Below are 23,551 nucleotides of genomic sequence, written 5' to 3' on the forward strand. Positions count from 1 at the left end.
ACCACTCTGGAAACACCCAAATCTTTTCATGTGATTCCCCTTTCACCACTCTTCTTATTCTACTGAAATGGACACATGCCTCTCTACCCACTCATCATAGGTGGATACAGAAGATGATTGCATAAAATTTGAGTCTTGATAGTCTTCAATTTTAGACTACATCAACACAGCAAGGATACCGATACATAATATTTTTTATTGACTTATTTCCTTTTACTTATGCCCACCCCAGTGTGAGTGGGTGATGGTGCGATTTCATTTGGGGAAATGGATTTGATAGTTTTCTTTCTCCTGTGTGAAAACCATTAAAACGTTTTTAAGAAAATATATATAGGGATGAATGTCATTGTAGTGTATGTATGTGGATAGAGGCGCAGAGGCTTGGGCTTCAGGGGCCCCTGAATCCTGAATCCTTGGGCCCCTGGACCTGGGCTCATTACTCCGTCCTTGGTCATGTAGCAGCACTATAACTGTTTAACAAATAACACATGTTTGCAGCATTAAAACTCAGCTGTTTCATGGGATTTAACGAGGTGTGAGCTTCAATGTGGAGAAGAAGTTGTGACCCTGGAGGAGGACTGAGCAAAGCTGAGCTGAGCCGAGCCGAGCCGAGCGGAGCATCCACCGCAGCAACGAGTGTCACGTGACCACCCTGTCTGCTGCTGGCGATTGACGCGTGAGAGCAGGTAATAAAAACACCCTTCTTCTTTGCCTCTTTTCCACTGTAGCTTGTTATTCTGTGTGTTTAAACCGCGTACTTGTGTGCGCTGTCGTTGTGTCGGTTGGGCGCTGACTTGGCCGCTGTGCTGACGCGCCGTTCTGAGGGATGTCTTTCGCAATTTTCCTGTTGTCTCTTGTTTCCCGACGAGCAATGTCGGAATGGGATTGTGCTCCGCTGCGAGGCCCTTTCTCCACATCTGACACCGCTCCGTTGGTGCTGCTACTGGTTTCATTTAACTGTCACTGTCTTCAAAAACACGGAACTCGCATATTTACACACACATTCAAGCAGCACATTGGGGCGGTTGCTGGTTATCAACTCAGACCAGATTTGGATAGCATTGTTAGCTCGCTTCATCCCCACTGCAGCGTTGGTTTACACAGCAGTGTGAGGATTAGCATGGAGATGGCTAACTTCAGTTGGTGCTAGCGAGGACAAAGGGGAGCCGAGTTTCCACCACACAATGTCGGCCACTGTTGTTGAAAACGACGCTCTCTGGCAAATATAAGTGTCCTAATGAACGCTAGCAATTATTCCTAAATGGAGTCACAATTATTATGTCGGCTAACGTCGCAGCTAACGGCTAATGTTAGCACTGATTCAAAATAATCACTTCATTATTATATAAACAAACTAGGGTCACTAAACATCGTCGTTCACTGACATTTTGGAAGATGCAAATGTGTGTAGTTGCACCGCAATTGGCTCGCTCGTGTCTGTGTGACGAACATGTTCACAGTCACGGAGTGTTTTGTTGTTGTTTGTGTCAGAGCTGTCGAGCCGCGCAGTCTTTTTTCAAATGCCGTTTAAAAAGAACAAGATGCATATGTATAGTATCTATTGTAAAAGCAGCCTTTGTTGCATTTTTCTCTTTTATAAAACAAATGAATGGGTGTCATGTTTTAAAACTGTTTGTGCTTTTAAAGCTACTCCATCTCTTTGCATGAGTTAGCTTTGTTCCAGGCAGCAGCCAATGGCAGCAGAGCTTTTGTCCGCGTCACGCAGCCTCTGTAGCTGGGTCGCTATTGTTCTCTGACAGAAAACAAACGGTTCAGTGGGGACAACTGTAGTTTACCTTACATTCAGTATTATAAAAACAAACATAATGGTTGCTGCACAAATCGAATTTACGGATGTGGCATTATTGTGTTGAGCAGTCACTTTATAATTGCAGGAGGAGTGTTTTCATGTTTGTCATATTTGTCACTGATGAGGCGATGGGTGATCTGAACATTTCATATCATGATAATCTTGACCAAATAATTGCGATTTAGCTCCTAAAGACACTGAAGTCAATGTACATTTTGGTTAAGAACCTTTTTTTGAAGTTTGTAAATGGGCAGGTCTTAATTTAAAGCTTCAGGGGGAAAAAAATCGACAACAGACTGAGTTCATCACAGTGTTCATTATCTGCTCCAGTCTGCACTGGGGATTTCATAAGGGTTCAATCCATTTGTAAGCTGCTGCTGTCAGTGTTTACTATGACATTAGAGCGTTTATTATAAAATATTTTGATTAATGGTATTTTTACAAAGTTACATTTAGTATTTAGTATATTTGTAATCTCTTTTCAGAAATGTTGCTCTGCCTCAGCTCGTCATTTCACAGATACATACTGTATGATAATAATCAAAGATGCTGTAAACTGCAAAAAGCTATGAAAAATACACAGTGTGTACATTGTGGAACATTTTCCCTTTAACTGAATGTTTACTTGACATCATCAAACACAGGTCAACACATTTTAAATATTTCCACGTTTTTATTGTCTGTGTTATCGTTCACATAACTCAGGGGTTTTATATATTATTGTGCAAGGAAATAATGACATAAAAGTCCTCCCTGGGTGTCAGTGGTGAAGTGAGCGCAGGTCTCAGTGCATCACATGGTCACAGCTCCACAGTCCATACTGTCGTCTGCCCCGTGTCACGATGTCTGGGACTGACCAAAGTGATAAAGTGCAGCATGTCAGTCACTTCACCTCAATGAATCCACACAGCAGCTCATTAATATATCAACAATAAGTTTGATAATAAATGCGGGCGACAAATAAGTAATATCTGTCGTAATAAAAAATGTAAACACCCCATCACCTCAAGTTATTCACATTTCTCATAAACTTTTAATATCGTACGTTCCCTGACAGTAGTGTATTTTATGGCCTTTAGGAAGGTTTTACAAATATGAAACTGATTTATTAGAACAAAATGATGGTTTTAACAAGTTTAATTGTACAGACGAGGAAGAGAAAATGCTACTGTACTGACAAACAGAGAGAGGCATGCGGACCTGCTGCTGACAGTAAACAATGTGTTTTTTATGCAGTGTTGTAGTCTATTTGCAGTAAAGTACACATTGTACAGGGTTTCACTGTCAAACTCTGTGGAGACCTCAGCATTTTACTGCAAGTATGTGGGTGTGCCAACTGTGCATATGTAATAGTTCTGCCAGAATCTACTCGAGGGGATGTGGAATTCAGGGTGTGTAGTGTTTGTTCTGCTTCACACCCACTGTGGTCTGTGCTATTTGTAAGAGGACACTGGGCTGCTCTCCTTCATTGACCTAGATTTTCAGCAAAGCCATTGCATCACCAGGCCACCTGTATGTCTTACAGTCTATACACAGGGGCAGCATTCATGGTTGTGCAATAATGATATGCAGTCAAACATGGGAGGATATCGAAATTTCCTGCCATCATTCTCTTGATTTATATTTTCCAGATTTCCAATATCATATGATTGATAAAATGATTCTGTTAACTCTTAAAACAGCTTTAAAACAAATAGACATCACTTTACCTTATGTTTCCTAATAAAATACAATGTCAAATGTTTTTATAAAAATAAATAAATAAATACATTTCATGTTTGATATTGCTTTGCTTTGAATATTTTAAATGAGCCTTTTAAATGAGCATAAATCATTTTAATAGATTACATGAATAAGATTGTCAATAAATCATGAGGTCCTGGACTGTTCTCTGTAACGTTGTGCTGATCTGAGGAGCAGTGGAGGAGGCGTGTCGCTGTGTCTGAGTGTTATTTACGACATTGCAATTACACCCGGCAACTGTAGAGCTTGTGAGTCGAAAATCTAAAATGTTGCTCTGTGTTACTGTAATCGACACACACTGCTGGTATTATTTATTTACTTTGTTTATTGACTTACTGTGAAGGAAAACTATTTGTGTAATCTTTGCATTTAAGAACCTTTGGTGCATCTCAATAATGTCTTATGTCTTTTTTTTGCAGATTTTTCTATTTTGTACATACAGAGTTTTGTATATACTGTATATGATGAGCTTGCTGGGTGGCGACAAGGCCCGGGGCCCTCGGGAAAAGGCTCCGCCCGCTGCCACTCACACATCACAACCACAAAAACAGATACAGGTGAGATGCCACAACCACATCATTATAAAAAATAGGGCTGGGCGATATATTGATATCCATATCATGACATGAGACAAGATATCCTAGATTGTGGATATCATCACAAACTTGTCAGCAGAAAGAAGCACCTGCTGCATTTTGTTATTGTCTATATTTTAGTGAATGAAATCTAAGTCAGTATTTAAGTTACAATACATTTTACATAAATTTCTTTTCTGTTAACCAAAATCTTACCTGGTCGTCATTTCATGTTGTGTATGTCTTTGAAGGCTACCGCAGAGCAGATCCGGCTAGCCCAGGTGATTTATGACAAGAATGATGCTGACTTTGAGGATAAAGTCAACCAGGTGAGGAACACTTTGGACTTCGTTTTTTCTTCATCTCACAATGAAATTGTAAATAATGAAATTGACTACTGGCATAGAAACTTAGCGAAGACCAGGGCGTCAATTATAATGACTGCGAACTAGGGCTGCAACAATGAATGAAACAATGAATAAGATTACTAAATTAATTGACAGCTATTTTGATAATGGATTCATTGGTTTCAGTGGGTTTTTCTACTTTTTTTTCTAATTAAAAAGTGTGTTTGTGAATAATCTTAGATTTCACACAGGAATGAAGTTGAGGGATGGGTATGACTATTTGATTACTAAAAGACAATCAGTTATTGTGACTATCAGTTATATATTAAGCAAAACAAATCAGTACACATTTAATTAATGGACTTCATGTGTGTTTACAGAAGTGATGAAATTTACGAGGTTTCTTGAATGCATCTCATTAGCTGCTACCTTTAGCTCATCATGATGTAAGCCCTGCATTACGTTTGCTAGCGTTTGGGAGTATTCGATAAATAATACCATTGAATATTTTGTATATGTTTTTTTCTAGAAATGTCCATCCCTGGTTGACATTTGAGGAATCTTATTGTGTGTGTGTGTGTGATGTTTCCCCAGCTGATGGAGGTGACTGGGAAGAACCAGGACGAGTGCATGGTAGCGCTCCATGACTGCAATGAGGATGTTAGCAGAGCCATCAACTTCCTCCTCGAGAGCACTTCAGACATGGTGAGTGAGAGTTTTGCACTAAAATTCAGCTTTAAAATGCCACCTACTGTGACATCCTTTACTTTCTCTTTATTATTTCTATTTCAAACATTATCAATACAATTCTTTGACTTGAATGGCAGAACACAGTTTCTGTTTATTTGATCCAAACTGAACCAGAGCCCAATGCTGTTTGATATTAAGCCTGGTGGAGTTTTCCTGACACCTAGCATGGTCACTGCTTATATTTCCTGATTATAGACATGTACTTTGTAAATATGTTAAATAAAACATACACATTGATATTAAATTTAAAGCCCAGTCAATATGGCGGAACCAAAAACTAGAATAAACTATTTGTTCTGTAACTGTGAGCAGGGTGTTGCGCGCCGCTAACAGAGACTAACACCTGACATCTCAGCTCATCATCTGCTGCAATATCTGGGAGCATAAATTATGGATTATTATCTATGAGTAACGCTAAAAAAACAGAAATGCGTGAAGGCAAAATATGTACATGTAGAGGAGCAATGTTCACCTGCTAACCCACCTGCGTGTGTGTGTGTGTGTGTGTGTATGAGTTTGTCCTCTGTCCTCTCCGCCTTATGCACTGGACCAAAAACGCGCAGATATATACACCTTAGTGGGGACCAAAGCAGCTGAAGGATGCATTGAAGTAAGACACATATTTGGGACAGACTTCTTGACTAAATAGCAAAGCAATGCTAGTTTAGGAGCAGGTGTTGTTACTCACGGGTGAACAGACAAGCCATTGATGAATTTGGGGGTTTTCCATCCACAGTTTTTGTCACATGCTCTCAATCTCTTCTTTCTAACATATATAATGTGTGAATATGAGAATCTCTGCTTTTGCTTTTCAGTCTTTAAGGTGAAGTGAATGTAGAGTGCTTTACAGGGATTTTATTTTCGGATCACAATTCAGTTTCAGTTTATTCACACAAGGATAAAAATACAGACATAAAAATGAATGAAGACATGTGAATTGGGACACCCAGTTTACAGTTATTATCACACGATTTGCAACAGAAAACAACAAAAACACACAGATAATTATAATAATAACAACAACAATAATAACTGTAAGTGCTGCTTTAATTTCTTTGCGTCATTGATTTTAGCTACACTAAAACATTAAATAGTACACCATTTACTAGAGCTGCAACTAACCATTATTTTCATAATCGATTGAAGTAGAATATATTTACATTTAAGCTGAAACAATCAGAAATCTTCTTTTAATAATGAAAAAAAGCTTGAAATTGATTAGTCGATTATCAAAATAGTTGACGATTAATGTAATGATTATTAATCGAGTAATTGTTTCAGCTCTACCATTTACCCTTTATGACATGCTGTTTTCTAGCCCTACATGTATGTGAGTATGGCTATGTTTAAGCTGCAGGCCAAATCAGATAGCTTGATTTTTTATGTCAGATTTGACAGCTGAAAAAACTGTTTTTTTCCAAAGCTGATTCAAACCACTTAGGGAGGTGGTTTCGAATGCGATCCTGATTTTTACAGCTCCCTTTCAATCTTCTCTCGGTTGCTCAAATAGGATTTCAAAGTGTCTTCCCCCAGGAATGTGTAAAATCATCGGAAGTGATACACATCCACTTTAGTCCGTCGTGCGTTGACTTCCACCGACTCTGGCTCCATCGTTGTTCTGTCAGTGTGAAGATCAGATTCTGATGGGATATGCTTATAAATCCGATAGGGGCGTCAGTCTAAACAAGGCCTAAGAGTAAATGGGAATGAGACTACAGAGTCTGTCATGAGCCTGTTAACAGCACCATAGATTATACTGGCATAGTGGAATAATTTGGACATGAAATGTCGTCCCTTGCCTAATCTAGGTTATGTTTGCCACAGCAGTTTGTCAGTTTGCTCCTTCTAACATGAGGCACTTATAGCTTGAAGGCACACCATTGTGCATTACATCTTTGCCTCCTCTGCTCTCTGGGTGTGTTGAGTCAAACAGGCGACCAACTGTCTGGCAAACACACGGGTGTTGTTCTGCCTGTGTGTTTGGATGGTGACTATCCCAACATTTCTGAAGAATACCAGCTGACACAGATGGCAAGTCGAGGCTGGAGGTCAGGGGCCTCATTTATAAAGCTTGCATCGGCAAAGATTGGGATTTATAAAACACAAGCTCGACGGGAAACGTGCAGTCCTTTACGGAAACACTGACCCATGCGTATGCACATTTATGGGAGAAAGGAGAAACTGCCACTCTGATGGAAGAAGGCTGAATAAGCAGAAACTGTTGTAAAATTAAATGAAATTATTACCGCTTACCACGAGATTTTGAACAAATAAACTATTTCTTTCATACACACACACCCAGATAAACAAATGAATACAAGATATCGGTTATTTCAAAATGTATTTTTAAATAAATTCTGTAATTATGAGATACTTTTGTGTGAGAGATGTATTCTCAGGTATTCAATTCAGTTCAATTTTATTTGAGCTCACAGTGCATAGATGAGTGGGACTTAAATGTACACTGTTGTGGAGCAGCAACATTGACCTTCTGCATTTACAGCATTTGCCACTTTCTGTCGCTCTACTGTAAACATTTCTCAATCTGATTGTGTGAACTCCTCTTCTTCTCTGTTCTCTCTGCGTTTTCTATGATTTTCCGGTTATTACGGGTCAGTGAATATTGATCCAGGGTGTTTTTCTGATTATGGTTAAGGGCGAAAGCTGCACTGCGTTACCAGTTCATTATGATTTATAAAGAGAAACTGTGTGTGTGTGATGTGTGTGCGCATAGTTTTATAAATCTGAATTTTTTTTTGCGTAAGAAAATCCTGTGTTTTGTACGTACGCCAACCTTTCAGGCGTCCCTCTATAAATGAGGCCCCTGGACAGAATGTGAGCGATAATCAGCTGTTTTTATGGCGCTCACTCACTTCATGGACTTTTTTTTATTTAACCAGGTAAAACCCGCATTGTGAGAAAAATCTCTTTTTCAAGAGTGACTTGGTCAAGAAGGCAGAACACTTATGTTATAACCTCTTTTATTATTCCAAACCCAGCCAAAGTTTACATTTTAATAAATTTCAACCGCAATGAGAAACATTCATTTCATCAACCCAGAGTCTTGTTCTGCATTATGTATGTACTTGTTTTCATCTCTGATGATATTTCTCTTCTGTGTTTAGACTTCATGGGAGACAGTGGGGAAGAAGAAGCCACTGGTAAAGGAGGCTCCATCAGAGAGCAAAGAGAACAAGGAGAACAGGGAGAAGAAAGGAGAGAGGGAGGCGAGCAAAGGCCGTGCAGCTACCAACCGCAAGGGCAAGGGAGGCACACGCAACCGACAGGGTAGGGAGGACTATAGACTTTACATCCGTGCATATACTATACTGTAGTTGTCATACTGAAAGCTGCCATGATACATATAAGAATCTAGTGTAGAGTTTAATGTGTGTGTTCTCTCACAGTGCGTCCAGAAGAGAATGGTGTGGAGGTGACGCTCGTGGACAGAAGTTCAGATCGAGGTCGCAGGGTCAGAGGTGGCAGAGGTCAGCAGATGCACTTTAACATGCTGTCAGCGAGTCAAACACTTGTTATGGTATTGACTTTTGTATGGATGGTTTTCAGGAGCTGGAGGCAGAGGCAGAGCACCAGCAGGGAAACGCTTCTCTGCCCAGGGCATGGGGTATGACAACAAGAAACACACACACAGACACACACAGTCACACACAGACACACACTGTCACACTTGTATTTAGTTTTCCTGAATGTGACAATGTGTGACGCATTTGTTTTCCTTTCTTGTATAAACCAGACTGTTTATTAAGGACAGCTGCTCTTTTGTGATTTAACTATTTACCGTATTACTCTATGGATTTTCATCAGGACTTTCAATCCTGCCGACTATACCTCAGAGGCTGGAACAGGGAGCACACAAACTGAGGCTTGGGACACAGTGGCCAACACCAGTACAGATGGGACAGGTGAGCTCTAGCATGACTTATGATAAGATAAGTACATTCATTGATGCCTCATTGGCAGCAAAATATGATAAAAGATAAAAAATATTAATAGTTAGTAATAGCAACAGAAGGAATTAGTAGGCAAAACATAGGATAAATATGATTTTAAAAAGTAGGACGACCCCTGCTTTTATTGAGATTAGGATTTAGCAAGTCTATATTGAAGTCTCCATAAATAAACATCACTTTCTGCTTTAAATTCTAAGTAAATAACCCCTCAATGCTGTTGTCAAAAATGTCAATCTTGGATCCCGGTGTTCTATTAATGCAACTAATTAAGTTTCCTTTCTTTCCATGAAAATTTCAACCGTTATTCATTCCGTCACTTTATCATCCTTCACACTCTTTTGTATTTTAGGTTTTTGTCAATTTACAGTGCCCCTTTTTTTCTCCTATCTCAATGAAGGAATTCATATCCAATTCATTCAAAGTCTCCACTTTTAGTATTTAAACTGACAATATGAAAATGTATTATTATATTTAATATTTAACATCCACAGTAGCTCCTCCAAAAATCAAAAATCATCCATAATACATAATAACTGTAGCATTAGCTTGTTCCCTGGTATTTTTGTAGTTTTGTAGGACCTTAGCCTGCTCTGGAGTCCTGCTGGGGTACTGTAACTACTAAATCGATATGACGGTCTACACTGTATGATATAAGAGCGTATACAGTGTGACAGTATGTGCAGGGATTTTCTGTGTGTTGCAGTAAGCAGATCTGGATGGGATATTTATTTTAGGCAAAATGCTCTAAAGCTTCAGGCATCCTGCAGTTTGTTGAAGTATTCTACTCCATCCACACAAACAGTGTTGAGATGAATGCTTCAGTTCTGGAACAGCAGTTTCTGAATCCATACTAATGGTGAATTTCAATTGGATGTCAGATCTTTGAATTTTGGAGGTTTATATTAAATTAATGGGGCATTTCTGAACCTCACAAACCCCGACATGGGATTAACTGTAGACATGTTGCTACACTGTTTCTGTGTGCAAAATACCTCGTAGACTGTTTCTGTACTCCAGAATAAAATGTTGCAAAACCAAAACAACAAAACCATGGCTGGACTTCAAATGTCTCCATTTTTGGGGCTTGAATATGATGTAACCTTTTTTCTTTTATCTGTATGTGAATTGACATAGTGATTGTGTTGTAGTTGCCTGGAGGAGTACCTTGGAAGACTGGGCAGCTGAGGACTGGAATGAGGATGTCAGTGTGAGTTGACCTCAAGGCTCGAACGGTTTCCTGCACAAGTCTTTAAAAAGTTGTTTTTGTTTAACAGCTGTGTCTCTTGTGTATGCAGCTCTCTGAGACTAAAGTGTTCACCTCCTCGTGTGCACCTGCTGCTGAGAACCACATCACACCCGGGCAAAGGTATGTTTATAATATACACATCCCCCGAGGCCTGTACCACTGAGCAAGCAAACCTAGGACATAGTTAGTGTTACTTTATACAACATGATACAGTATGTGAAGGAAATGTCCTTTGTGCAGTAGTAGCACTAACAGAAATTCAGGAATACAAAATGAGACTAATATTTATTTCTTATGTATTCATTTAGTGTAATAAACCATTCACTCATCTATAAAATATCAGGCCATTATCATCTTTATTGAACTTGTTAGTCCGTTGGGTCATGGTCCTGTGGGATGATGGCTCTGGTTCAGTGATGTCATTGCTCAGTAGTTGGGCCAAGGTTTTGATCAGTTATCTTGAACATAGCCTGCTCTGGAGCCGAACATCAGTTCTACTGCGAGTCTTGTTCGTCTCCCCACGCCACCAATATGATTAGGACTTTGGTATTTGTTTACTCAGATGCAGAGAGAGCAAAAGAGACAGCACAGCACAGCTGCTGAAAAAATACAACATTTGTGGTTTTCATGTATTCACATTCAGCTTAGACTCTTATGCCGTGTTTCTGTAATGGCACAGTACGGTTTGGAACAGTAAAGCCCTGGGTCAGGCTTGCATTTCCGCTCAGAAGTCAAGTCAGTTTTATTTATAAAGCCCAACATCACAAACACAATTTGCCTCAACTTCCATGGGAAGCTAACCCTAACCCTGAGGCAATATTTACACCGGTCACTAGGGTGTGGCATTTTTCTGTCGCCCAATCAGCTGACCGTACCATTTTTACACCAAGAGAAGGGTACCAATGAATGGAACGGTGGGTGCCGGCTATTTTGGTACTATTCCTAATGGAAACACAAAGAAATACGTACCTTATTATATCGTACATAACTATTCCACTCCGTTGAAACGGGGTTTAAAGCTATAATGAGAGGGATCAGTTTTATGTATTCATGCTGGAACATCAACATTATCATCAATAGATCTTCTCTCTGTCTGATTTCACATACAAAATCGACACCTGAGCACAAAAATCACGCACATGTGTGTCATGTGAGCTGCACTGACAGAAGTATAATACGTAGTACGTCGCATGTGTGTGAGACAGGTCTTAGAGGTCCGGCATCAGCTAATGTGTTGAAATTGAAATTTGATTGAAAATATAAGGTTAAACTCAGTTAATGCTCTGCTTCATAATACAGGCCTTTTTCCTTTTGTTGCAGTCTCACATGTGCATTCAGGGAAACATTGCTCAGTTTTAGATGGTATATTTGTCATAGTTTCAAGTTTTAAATTTGATTGCTCTTCAGCATGTTTTAATGGTTTTACTGACTCTCCCTGTTTTAGTCTGGACCTTGCCTCGCTGCTCCAGAAGCCAGTGGTTGGAGGAAGAGAACCACCTTCTTCTTCTCCCTCCCCTCAGAGTCTGGTCTTCACCAACTCCCAGCACCACCACCAACACCACCCGCCGCCCCCAAGCCGCAACACCACCAGTGGCACCAGCTATGCACACGCTGCTCTGGTATATTCAATGTCGCAGTCTGTTTTTTTCATACACACTCCTTAATGGAGTGATATACATTTTCACCACATAAAGCATTAAAATCACTTAGAATAAATGATCAATAGTGATGTTCCATTATTGCAGAGGCCTTAAACATAGTTTTAATTCATAATTATGTTATTTAAGATTCCGTTTCCTATCTGTGATACAGAAAAACAATTTTTTTCACCAAAATGTAAGGTAAAGGGATTCAGTGTGTTTTGAGACATTTTAAGCAGATTAGTGAAATTATTGCAATCTCATGAATCGCAGTTATTTTGGTCAGGATAATCATGTCCCATGTCATTATTTAATCTATCATGTTTTATCAGACACAAAGTTTGATGACCGCGCTCTTTTCTAATGCCTGTGACAGTCATCAGTTCTGGGAGCTGGCTTTGGGGAGTTAGGTCAGGCAAAGAGGTCTCAACCCAGTGCTGGAGCTCAGATACTGGAGCAGCTGAAGGGCCCCGGATTGGGTCCGCTACCCTCCTCCCAGGCTGCACCTCCTGCCTGCACCCAGGGAAGCAACACCTCCATGGGCCGACTGCCAGGCCTGGGCGCTTCTGTACCTCCACCCTCGTCCTCTAGCTGGGACATGAAGGCTTCAGAATCCAACAGTACCTCACTGTCCTCTCATTTCAGCCGTAAGTGATTGAATGGAAAGTGTTAAACTGTTCTCCTCATACTGTAGATATCTTTAAATCCTCATCCTCTGTGTGTGTTTGTGTGCAGGTGAGTTTAGCTTGCAGCCAGAGCCCTCTCTTGTGCTGAGCCAGCTGGTTCAGAGGCACAATGGCCCCTCCTTGCCTCTAGCACGCCAGTCTAGCCCGCCATTGCAACACCAAGCACCCCCTGCTTCGGCTTCACCTGCTCCCCAGCACGTCGGCACGCCAGCACAGGCAGGCCCAGGGATGACTGTTGCTGGTGTCAAAGCTCCTGCTCCCAATGCCGGGCTGGACCCTCAGGGCGGCAGTACACCACAGCAACAACGAGCACAGCTCAAAGGCCAGAAACGAAGGATACCTCCTACATCAAAGGTATGACAGGATGGCTGTGGACAGATGGTGGCAGTTCCACCATTTACCTTTTTATTTCATTTTTAAATGAATAACTCATTAGCAGTAATTATATGAGTTGTCATCATTTTGAAACCTGGCTTACAGATCCCCTCTACAGCGGTAGAGATGCCAGGCTCAGCTGACGTACCCGGTCTAAACCTCCAGTTTGGAGCTCTAGACTTTGGCTCAGAGTCGGCCCTGCCCGAATTTGGAGTTGTGGACAACTGCGTGAGTCCAGTGTCCAGGGAGTCCACTCCAGCCCTCGCCCCAGCACCGCCTGCCCCAGGACCAGTGACACAGAGCCAGACTAGCTTATACTCCAAACCAGTCAGGTATGACTGTCATTGCTGACCAAGTCATACATCAAATGTGTTGTATGTAAAATGTGTACAACAGCAGCCATTAGTTTTTAAACAGATTCTGTAATCTCAGTTTAAAACCAGGTGTTACACAAACCCATACCCATATAAAAGTGTCCCACCTTCTGTTCACATTTTATAAACATTGAATCTTAAACCTTGTGTGTCAGAAAGTGAAAATGACCAGAGAATTATCACATTACGACATGAGAGAAGACAACAAACACATATATTATGTTAAAAATCCACAAAGGGAGTGAGAGAGAGATTGAAATTGCATTTCTAATGCAAACCCTACTTTATTTAAGTGGGAAAACAAATCCTTTTAGATCAGAGGTCTCAAACTCAAATGATGTGGGGCCCAATAAATGTCTAGTCTGGTCCAATGAAAAAAAAGTCCAATCCATCATCGCCGCAACAAGCATTTCAAAGTGGAAGTGTTTGTTTTATATATATTATAAAAACCACTTCCACTTTATACAGGATATGTGTTTTGTATATATATATCGATAGAATCTATAAATAGCAAAAACACACACAACCAAAAATGTAATTAATAACTTGTGGACAATTGTAATTAAAACACTAAACACGCCTGTGTATATATATTTAGTATATATAATTTAGTGTTGAATGTAATACATTAAATAATGTGTTTAATATGACCTAATGTATTATTATTATTATTTTAAAACAACACGTGCGCTGTGTTTACACAGAAGAAGAGGTCATGTGCTTCATGCGTCAAGTGGAGTGCTTCATTAATACAATTTTCTTGCACCTTTATAACACTGCAGCTTATAAAAAGACATAATGCTGTTTTGTAAACAAACACTTGTGATTTATGTTACTTGTGACTCATTTTATTAATGTCTAAATAAACCTAATTCTTGTGTTTTGGCAGTGAATCCCTGGGCAGCCCTCTTTCTGTCACCCTGCCTTTGCCCCTCTCCTCATCAGACCCAGTATATCACTCCTCCTCGATGGCTTTGTCCAGCCTCACCCCCTCCTCATTAGGGACGACCAGCACCACCAATCCACCCTCCTCCTCCTCAACATCCTCCAACGCCTCTGCCTCTGTATCTTCCTCCTCCCCCTTCTCCACAGTAGGAGGAAGTTACGATGGGACCATGCCCCATCACACGCGGCTGGCTTTTTCCCAGAGTAAAGAGACCACAGGGCCAGTCATGGTGAGTGTGAATCCTCTGTTTCATTTAGAAGTCGTCCACAAGAAATTCATGCCAAAGCTGAATTCCACTTAAAGGATAGTTCAGGTTTTTTTTTGAAGTGTGATTGTGTGGGTTACCGACACAGTCAGCACTGTGCTCACAATTACTCTCACTAAAACATGGCTGCCACAGGGGATACAAGAAACAAGGGCTAATCTAATAAATTCTGTGCCTGTTCAACTAGCCATTACACAGCTGTATCCACCATGAAACTGAAGTTTGTGAACTGCTCACGCTCCTGCACCAAGATTCACAGAGAAAATCATTTCAGAAGCCGGTCAACTTACAACTATATGCACGGAGCATCAGCTCCTTTACTTCTGGTCAGTTGTCTTTAAGGGGAAACTTGGACTTTGTAAGGTAATGTTTGCAATTCAAATTTCGATATAGATCAAAAATGTTAGCATTGTCTTTGTAGTTGTTTTAGTAGTTAGCCCTGAGGGATTCAAGGTTAACCCCCTTTCCACCGCAACAACTTTTCTCGTTTTCCTGGGATTTTGAAAAACAAGGCACATTTCCCGGGAAAAAACTTTCCCTCAACCCCAAAGTTAGTTTACCCAAGAGAAATTGCCAATTTAGTGACTTTGTTGCTAATTTTGCTCTCAAAAGTACAGTAGAGACAAATCTAGCGACTTTTTATTAAACTGACGTGAAAGCACATATCGTTCTAAAGGTCAAATAAAGCAAATTATGACGCACCCTCCCATGCACATCAAGTGCAACGTGAAGAAAGTCAAACATCATGAGGACGGGGTGAAAAAATCACATTATGGTCTGTCTGTGACCAGAGCAGGCTTCACACACACACACACACACTCGCACACTTAACTGCTGCTGTCTCCAGCTGCTGCTGTGGAGAGCGAACGTCAGTGCAAACTATTTTGAGGCTTGGTTTACACACCGTCCCAGCTCCAGGGGTTGAACCTCCATTACAACCGCCCTACACACGTCTTGTGATCGTTTTGGGAAACAAATGTTAACCAGTCTTTGAACACTGTTTATCATTGTGCTCTGAGATATGTCACTGGTTGCTGTCGACACACTCATCACTGTGAACTTTGTTCTTCTCTGAGTGTAGAAACACTCTTATTAATCTATAAGGCTCTTCTTGGCTTAGTTTCTCCATATCTGCACACTTTTCTTCAAAGAACTAAAAGACTAAAATCACTGGATTGGATATCACGATTCAAAAATCCTATATATATATATTATTTCTTTAGGGGGGAAAAGTATTTGTTGAACAGTTGGAGAATTCTGTCTTTGAAATTGCTTGACATGGTACAAATGTGTTGTTTACAGCTTCTTAGTTTAAAAGGTCTAAAGTGACAGATCAGACAGATGTTGGCATCAGCAGATACTCCAGTTTGTGTTATTGGTATCAAAAAAAGTGTCATTTAACAGCAGAGCACTGCTGCATCGTTCTGTGCGCACTTTACCGCTGCACTTTTGGCTGAGAGCTCACCACAAATAGGCGGAGACCGTGCATATAAACAATTCTTTGATAAGTTTGTCACAAAAGAGCACAACTTACTGACGGAGGCAGCAGTGGATCAACAACTCCTGCATGCTTTGATGTAAAATCACAGGAGTGATTGAGTGATTCACATAGGGACACAAGCGTTTCCAGGCAGAAAATAAAGCAGCAAGGAGCAGCAAGTGTTGTTTAAGAAATCAAAGACTTAAGCACGTGTACATATTATTTAGTCAGTTGATTCTAGTTAAGCGATTCTAGTTTTTCTTGTGTCCATGTTGGCAGCCACATTTTCAGTGCATTTTTGCTTAAAGATATATAGAAATAAATTATCTGTATTTATATTTTTATACACACTCATTTGCTTGTTTTTTTTTTATCCCCAGAATGGTTTGAATGGTGCAAGGACCTCTGCTGCTCTAGACAGTAGGTTACCAATGACTGGTTTATTTGTTGATTGGATTCTTTCTCTTGAATTCTTCTACAATCTCTCTTTTTCAGCTATTCTCCTACTGTGAGTGATTTATGAGACATTTCTTCCTTCTTAGCCTCATCAGCGTCCTCGACACCAAAGCCAGAGTCGCCGTCTCTGAACATCAGCACCAACGGTGCCCCAACACCCTCGTCCCACTTAGCCTCCACGCTTCCTGCACACAGCTCCACCTCTCTGTCCAGCCTGGCACAGGACCTGCCGTCAGCCAGCCAACTCAACTCACTCAACAGGTAAGAAACATTCAATTGATTATGCTTCTTTAAAGCCTCCACCCACTTTTAATCTAAAATAGTCATTTTTATATACTTTTATATATACTCTATAGTAGACTGAGGACTAATTATATATTAGTATATATGTATATATATATATATATATATATATATATATATATATATATATATATATATATATATATATATATATATACACGCGTGTGTGTGTGTGTGTGTGTATATATATCAATATATATATATATATATATATAATTAGTACTCAGTCTACTGTAGATTATGCTGTCACCTGCATTTCCATCTGTTTCTATTCTGCAAGAGTTTCTTCTACTGTGTGAAATAGTGCACTATATTGTGTTATGATTGCGGAGCGTCACTCTCTCCTCTGTGTCTTGCTCTGTAGCCACGTCAGCAGCCATTCCTCAGTTTCAGCTCTGGGCTCCAGCTCCGTCACTGTAAGTACCTCAAGGCTTAATCTTCTTGCAGTTCTATAATCTTATGCATGTGAACATCTCCTTGTTTTAATGAATATAACCTTCAAGGTCACATCGGTCAGCCCTAGAATGTGTGTTCTGGGTTTTTCAAATTCAAACATGTCTCTTTCTCTCTCTCTCTCTCTCTCTCCCTCACCTTAGTACACTAGTGTTGAGAGCAGCAGCTTGAACTCCCTAGCGCCCTCCTCTGGCTCCTACACCTCCTCACAGCCCTCAGTCTCAGCACACCACTCGGCTCATCACAGTAGCAACAGTAGCATCAGCCACCTGGCTAACATGCCCAGCATGGGAAGCCACATGAGCAGCATTGCTGGACTTCACTCTCCTGCCAATGCTGCCGCTGTCAGCAGCACAGCACTGGGACTTGGCTCCAATGGAGCTATCGCCACTAACAACCTCTCTGCACCAAGGGCCACAGCCCTGCTCTCCTCCTCCACTGGTACATACTCACACCTCAGACACTGGACATGTGAATGTGACTTCTTACAGTCCCTGTACAGCAACCACAAAAAAAGTGTTATTATGGATGATATATCCAACTTTGAATGATTATAAAGTGTAGAAAAACATATTGTTCTTTGTGCTGAGTATTAGATCTCTAAAGTGTTTTTACAGTGACTTTAAAAAAAAACTGATACATTTGCTTCTTCAGGAAACTGATGGTTGTTATTGTTTGTGATTGTTTTTACAGGTAAAGCCCCTCCTAACCTGTCCCAGGGAGTGCCTCCTCTACTGCCCAACCAGTATATCATGGGCCCAGGAGGGCTGCTGCCAGCATACCCAGTAAGTAGTCCTTCAGGATCCAGAACCAGTGTGATGCCACTTTCTTTTCAGTCTTTTAAGTTCAGTTGTCAGGAGCCATTTTGTGTCCAGACATTTGTCAGAGTTTGCCGTTTGCTTATGAGAAATGAGTGTGACATTGTCAGGGTGGGACTGTTCACAATAGTGAAATCATCTCTATGGAGAAAAGGGGTGAGGAGGTGGAGCTTGACATGCATGAGGCCATTGCCATTTTCAGAAAATGGCAGTAATGCAGTGTTATGGATGCAAGTCATCCTTTACGGCCATTATTTGGGGAATCGAATTGTGAATGTATTGAACAATTAGCGAAAACGATCATTTTGTTAAATTTTGATACATTAGAGCATTATATTAACTATTAACAAGAACACAACTATTACAATGAGCGTGAAAGGACATACTGTGTATGTCATTTTTAAATTGAAGCCATATATGGTTCAGCAATAGATTTAGACTTTATTTTGACATGATGCAGCTACCAATAGAGTGTCTTTTTTCCCTCTGCTATTAAATGACCAGTGACATCTCACCAACTAATGAATCTTCTGGTCAGTTAAAGTTTTGCCGACCATAAGGTAGCAGCCATACTGTGGACATTTGCAGTCTCACATGCAGCCCGTCCACAAAATGTCCAGAGAGGTCTGAAAACTCCTTTTGAAGATGTTACACTACATTTATATCAGTGATTTGGGCCACTGGCATCTACTATGTAGTGTATTCCTCAAAGAAAATTAAAGCTGTCATGAAGATGGAGTGTCCATGTTTGGAAAACATGAACATTGAGTGAAGGATTTGGGTCCAAAGGTTTGAAGCCAAGAATGTGTGGTTATGGACTTTTGAATCAACACCGTTACTGTGTGTCCTCTACAGCAGATCTATGGCTATGAAGACCTCCATGTGCTCCAGTCCAGACTGCCAATGGTAAGTCCTGCGAATGGGAAACATCTTAACTTGAAATCACAGTACAGACATCATTCACGTTTTAGTGCCTCTCTTTGTGTGGATTTTGTTTTGTTTGAAGAAATGAATTGAATGAATGAAATCAGCTTAAGACGTGGACATGTGCCTGTCAGTGGGGACACGAGGAAAAAAGACACTTCTCAAAGATTTGCCTAATAAAACCTACTTACTGCGGGGTATTTAGTCATCAAACTGCAAACTGAAGTGTGCAAACCCTTTTACGCTCTCACACCAAAGTTCATAGAGGAAACAAGTGTTATTAGCTAATGGAGACGCAGAAAGTCACAAAATAAAAATTTGAACTAATGTAAAATGTCTTTCTTTTCTTTGACCGTTGGGACAGAGAGTGAGAGGTTTACAAAATGACACAAGCTTCAGTTTCCAGTTGGAAGAAGCTGTGTAACACATTCAGAAAATGCTTTATGAACTCTGTGTTAAATGGCCTCAATCAGTTTTTCCCCTGTGCACCCAATGACAACTACAGTATGTGTTCCTTGAGAGCAAGCAAGCTGGTCCTCAGAGCAGGGTGTAGTCAGCAGCACTGACACTCCCCATCATCCTGATTTTCTCCTCCTTTTAGCCCTCTTTGCAGGATTACTATGGAATCACATTCCCCGGCCCCACAGCAGCAGCTCTCTCTGGGAGAGACGGGGGCCTTGCCAACAACCCCTACTCAGGTGAAACACCTCGCCCTCCACTGGCCTTGTTTTAAAATTCTAAAAGATTCCAGTGTTTATTGTCATATTGCATCTCTTTGTCAGGTGAAGTCACAAAGTTTGGCAGGAATGACTCCACCTCCCCGGCCCCCCCAACAAATCTGGCAGGCCAACAGGCTGCCCAGGCCCAGAGCCAAGGCCAGAACCAGGCCCAGCCTCAGCCTCCTCAGGCCCAGCCTCAGCCGCAGGGTCAGCCACAGCACCACAACAGTCAGCAGGCCTTTCTGCCTCCAGGCTACAGCTACACAGGCCTGCCTTACTACCCCGGTGCTGTGCCCAGTGCTGCCGCTTTCCAGTACGGCCCCACAATGTTTGTTCCTCCCGGAGGCCCCGGACCGGCTTCAGCCAAGCAGCACAGCATGGGCCTCGGCCTGGGAAACCCGACAGCCAGCCCTTTCCAGCAGCAGACGCAGCAGCCCAGCGGCTATGGCCAGCACACCTTCAGCTCAGGTTGTTGTGCACATTTGAGATTCTGTTTATTTTTTAAAACAACTTGTGCCATTTGACTCCATTTTGAAAGTTCCTTTCCTTTCCTTTCCTTTCCTTTCCTTTCTTTTCCCTTCCCTTCCCTCCCAGGGTATGAGGAGCTGACGGCAGGCCCAGCTGGAGTGGATTACAGTAAAGGCTACAACTCCTCGTCACAGGCACAAGCCAAATCTGCTGTTACTGGACCAGGGAAAGGTATTCACTGTTTTCAGTGTCACACATTAGTTTTTTTTTTATGAATCATAAACTTTGTATTAGGCATGAGACAATATGAGAAAATGTATGTCACATTATCCTGGCACAGTGATTTGTGATTAGTGTGACTGTGGTAAAAATCTCTGAAATGCAGTGAGCTCACTTAACTCTGTCCGTACTCCACCCTCATTTGGTTCTTATTAGTAAACTTTCAGAAGATATGAACAATCATCATAAGTCATGAGGTCCCTGTAATGACTGGACGGATGCAGGCTCCCCCTTGTGGCACTTAGAAGTCACTCACTCATACAGTATGTTAGCGAGTGAGACCTTTTTGAAGCCTGGCAAATGCCAGAATGCATCTTAATGTCATTTGAGATTGAATACGAGTCTGAACAGAATCTAGAGACAGCCGCTCTTCAGCGGCCGCCGTATTGGATGTAGACGTCACTTATGTGTCGTCATTGCATTACAAACGGCTTGTAGCGCTCTTGTAATTGTTTGGGCAAAGTGTGAATGAATGTTGTTGCTGATGGTTTGTCAGGAGTCTCAGTGACGTCCAGTAACTCGGGAGTACCAGACATCAGTGGAAGTGTTTACAATAAGACTCAGGTAAATGTCACTTTACTTCACACACAAATCAACGCTTCGTCAGTGACACGTTACAGTTACATTAAAGGTCCTTACATTTACATCTGTTAATGCTGTAATAAGCATTTACTAACTGATAAATGTTTAATAATGTTAAGGGTTTATAAAGGTCTGTAAACGTCAGTTAACACAGTAATAACTGTTCATTGTTTACGGGAATACTGAATAAACATTATACATTTATTAACCTTTATTAATGCTCCTCACAAGTCTTATTGGAGCATTAATAAAAGTAAAGTACGCTTAGTTAATGATTATTTAGTGTTAGTATACATAAATGAGGTGTCACTTTAACGTAAACAAATGTTCAAATTTACACACACAGAAACCTTTAATAAATGTAAACTAAAGACTTTTAACTCTCAGTGAACAGTTATCACTGACATTAACAGAAGCTTTATTGACCATTGAATAATCTATGAATTCATTAACACGAATAACAATAATAAACATTATTTACCTGTCAGCAAAGCTTTAAGTCATGTGATTGTAAAGCGTTGTCCTCTTTGTGTGCAGTCTTTTGATAAGCAGGGTTTCCATGCGGGGACTCCTCCTCCCTTCAGCCTCCCATCAGCGCTGGGGGGTCCGGGCCCTCTGAACCCTGGAGCTGCCCCTGGAGGCTATGCACCAGCCCCGTTCCTCCACATCCTGCCTCACCAGCAACCTCACTCACAGCTGCTGCACCATCATCTAGCTCAGGATGGACAGGTAACGTTTGGTCTCTTAGACACTTATAGAGGGCTCCAGAAACTGCTCTGGCTCCATATCGTGCATTGTTAGTCAGTTTTTATATATTTATACTGTGTGTGTGTATATATATATATGTATATATATCTCTATATAGATATATATAGATATATAGAGGATAGAACTGCTCTCTTCAATACAGATTTCTCTCCAGTCCTCCATTGATGTCCCTCGTTGCCTCTCGTTTGTTAAATTATTTGGTTTTATTAAGACGTTTTGTGACGAAGTGACATTTGGGAGCATGTTGATGTTGTTTGCCAGGTGTTCATACCTCTGTGTGTGTGTGTGTGTGTGTGTGTGTGTGTGTGTGTGTGGTCAGGGTGGTCCAAGCCAGCGCGGTCAGTCCAGCAGCCTGCAGCAGAAGAGCCAAGTCAACAAGTCCAGCTACGGCAGCTCCCCCTACTGGGCCAGCTGAGGTGACCTCTGATGTGCGTTTGTGTGTGTGTGTGTATGTGCATGGACAGACGGACACACACACACACACACATGACTGACGAAGATCATCAAGGGACAACCCATTTTACATTTCAAGCTAAAACACACACACACACACACACATAGTGTGTCCACCCCCTCCCTCCTCCCACTTTACTCTGTATATCCCCTTTTCAAATTTATGGCTGTTGTATGTAAAATATATTTATGTATGTATTTATACAGTATATATGTATTGGTAGGACATAAAATGTGGTTTTTCTGAATTTTGTTTTATTTGGAAGGGCATTTTATTTCAAAAAAAATGTGGAAAAGAGGAAAAAGAAGAATGCTTAAATCATAGAGATGAAGTTGGTGAATATACTTGAACACAAACATCTTGTGATGTGGATTTTCTTTTGTATGCATACATGAACTGAGAATGATGTACATAGATTTTACACATCATTTTCCATGGCAAAGGCCTTTTTTATTTTAGAAGAAATAAGTTTTTGTAATTTTTGGTCTCCCACATCTGTGAATCCTGATACTGAGGGTGACTTGAGTTGATAGCTTAACTTTTTTCTTATTGCCCCTTTTCCCTCCATCTGTCTCATTTCTCAACTCTTACTAGTTTGGCCGCTCTGACCAGCCTGTCATTTTAACATTGGTTTAATCCTTGTCGTCCAAATTAAAAGCTCTGACCCGCTGTGAGTAGTTCTGGCATTAATACTTGTACACATTTCTGGTTTCAGACCGCTTTTATTGGGATTAATAAGGTGGTTTTGTAAGTATTAAGTATTATTGGAGATGCTGGAGAGTTCACCTCAGTAGAAGTGGAACATCTTCACTGTGTATCTGTCAGAATGATGTGAGAAACACTACAGGTGTGTCCTATAGGTCTATGGTACAACAACAATATATCGAGGCCAGTAATGGTCACTGCATCACATGACATGGAAATATTGGGAAACACATTTATTTTAATATTCTTATTCATATAAGAAGAACTAAAATAAAACAAATGCATATAACATTTAGGAAGCACTAGAATCCTTTACACACAGTGTTTATATGTATATATCCGATATCTGCATCAATTATTCACACTTTACTTTGAAGCAGTGCTGGCTTTGTTTTTTGATCTTTGGTAAATCTG

The 23,551-nt window shown here is 40.8% G+C and overlaps 1 protein-coding gene across 1 annotated transcript; it reads left to right on the forward strand.

Annotated features, from left to right (window-relative positions):
* Positions 1-612: 612 nt before the first annotated feature.
* On the forward strand, positions 613-23,101 carry ubap2a (ubiquitin associated protein 2a). The gene is made up of 27 exons (XM_044023946.1): positions 613-686; positions 3,973-4,110; positions 4,380-4,457; positions 5,070-5,180; positions 8,351-8,513; positions 8,633-8,713; positions 8,793-8,850; positions 9,051-9,148; positions 10,345-10,403; positions 10,492-10,562; positions 11,887-12,061; positions 12,459-12,729; positions 12,818-13,122; positions 13,249-13,475; positions 14,407-14,692; positions 16,589-16,628; positions 16,751-16,925; positions 17,332-17,383; positions 17,564-17,861; positions 18,114-18,205; positions 19,094-19,144; positions 19,764-19,860; positions 19,945-20,349; positions 20,476-20,580; positions 21,125-21,192; positions 21,748-21,939; positions 22,298-23,101. Exons 2-27 carry the CDS (start codon positions 4,015-4,017, stop codon positions 22,391-22,393), a joined length of 3,750 nt encoding a protein of 1,249 aa, XP_043879881.1. The 5' UTR covers positions 613-686; positions 3,973-4,014; the 3' UTR covers positions 22,394-23,101.
* Positions 23,102-23,551: the final 450 nt, after the last annotated feature.

The sequence above is a fragment of the Solea senegalensis genome, linkage group LG4 (assembly GCF_019176455.1).
Source record: "Solea senegalensis isolate Sse05_10M linkage group LG4, IFAPA_SoseM_1, whole genome shotgun sequence".
Taxonomy (NCBI): domain Eukaryota; kingdom Metazoa; phylum Chordata; class Actinopteri; order Pleuronectiformes; family Soleidae; genus Solea; species Solea senegalensis.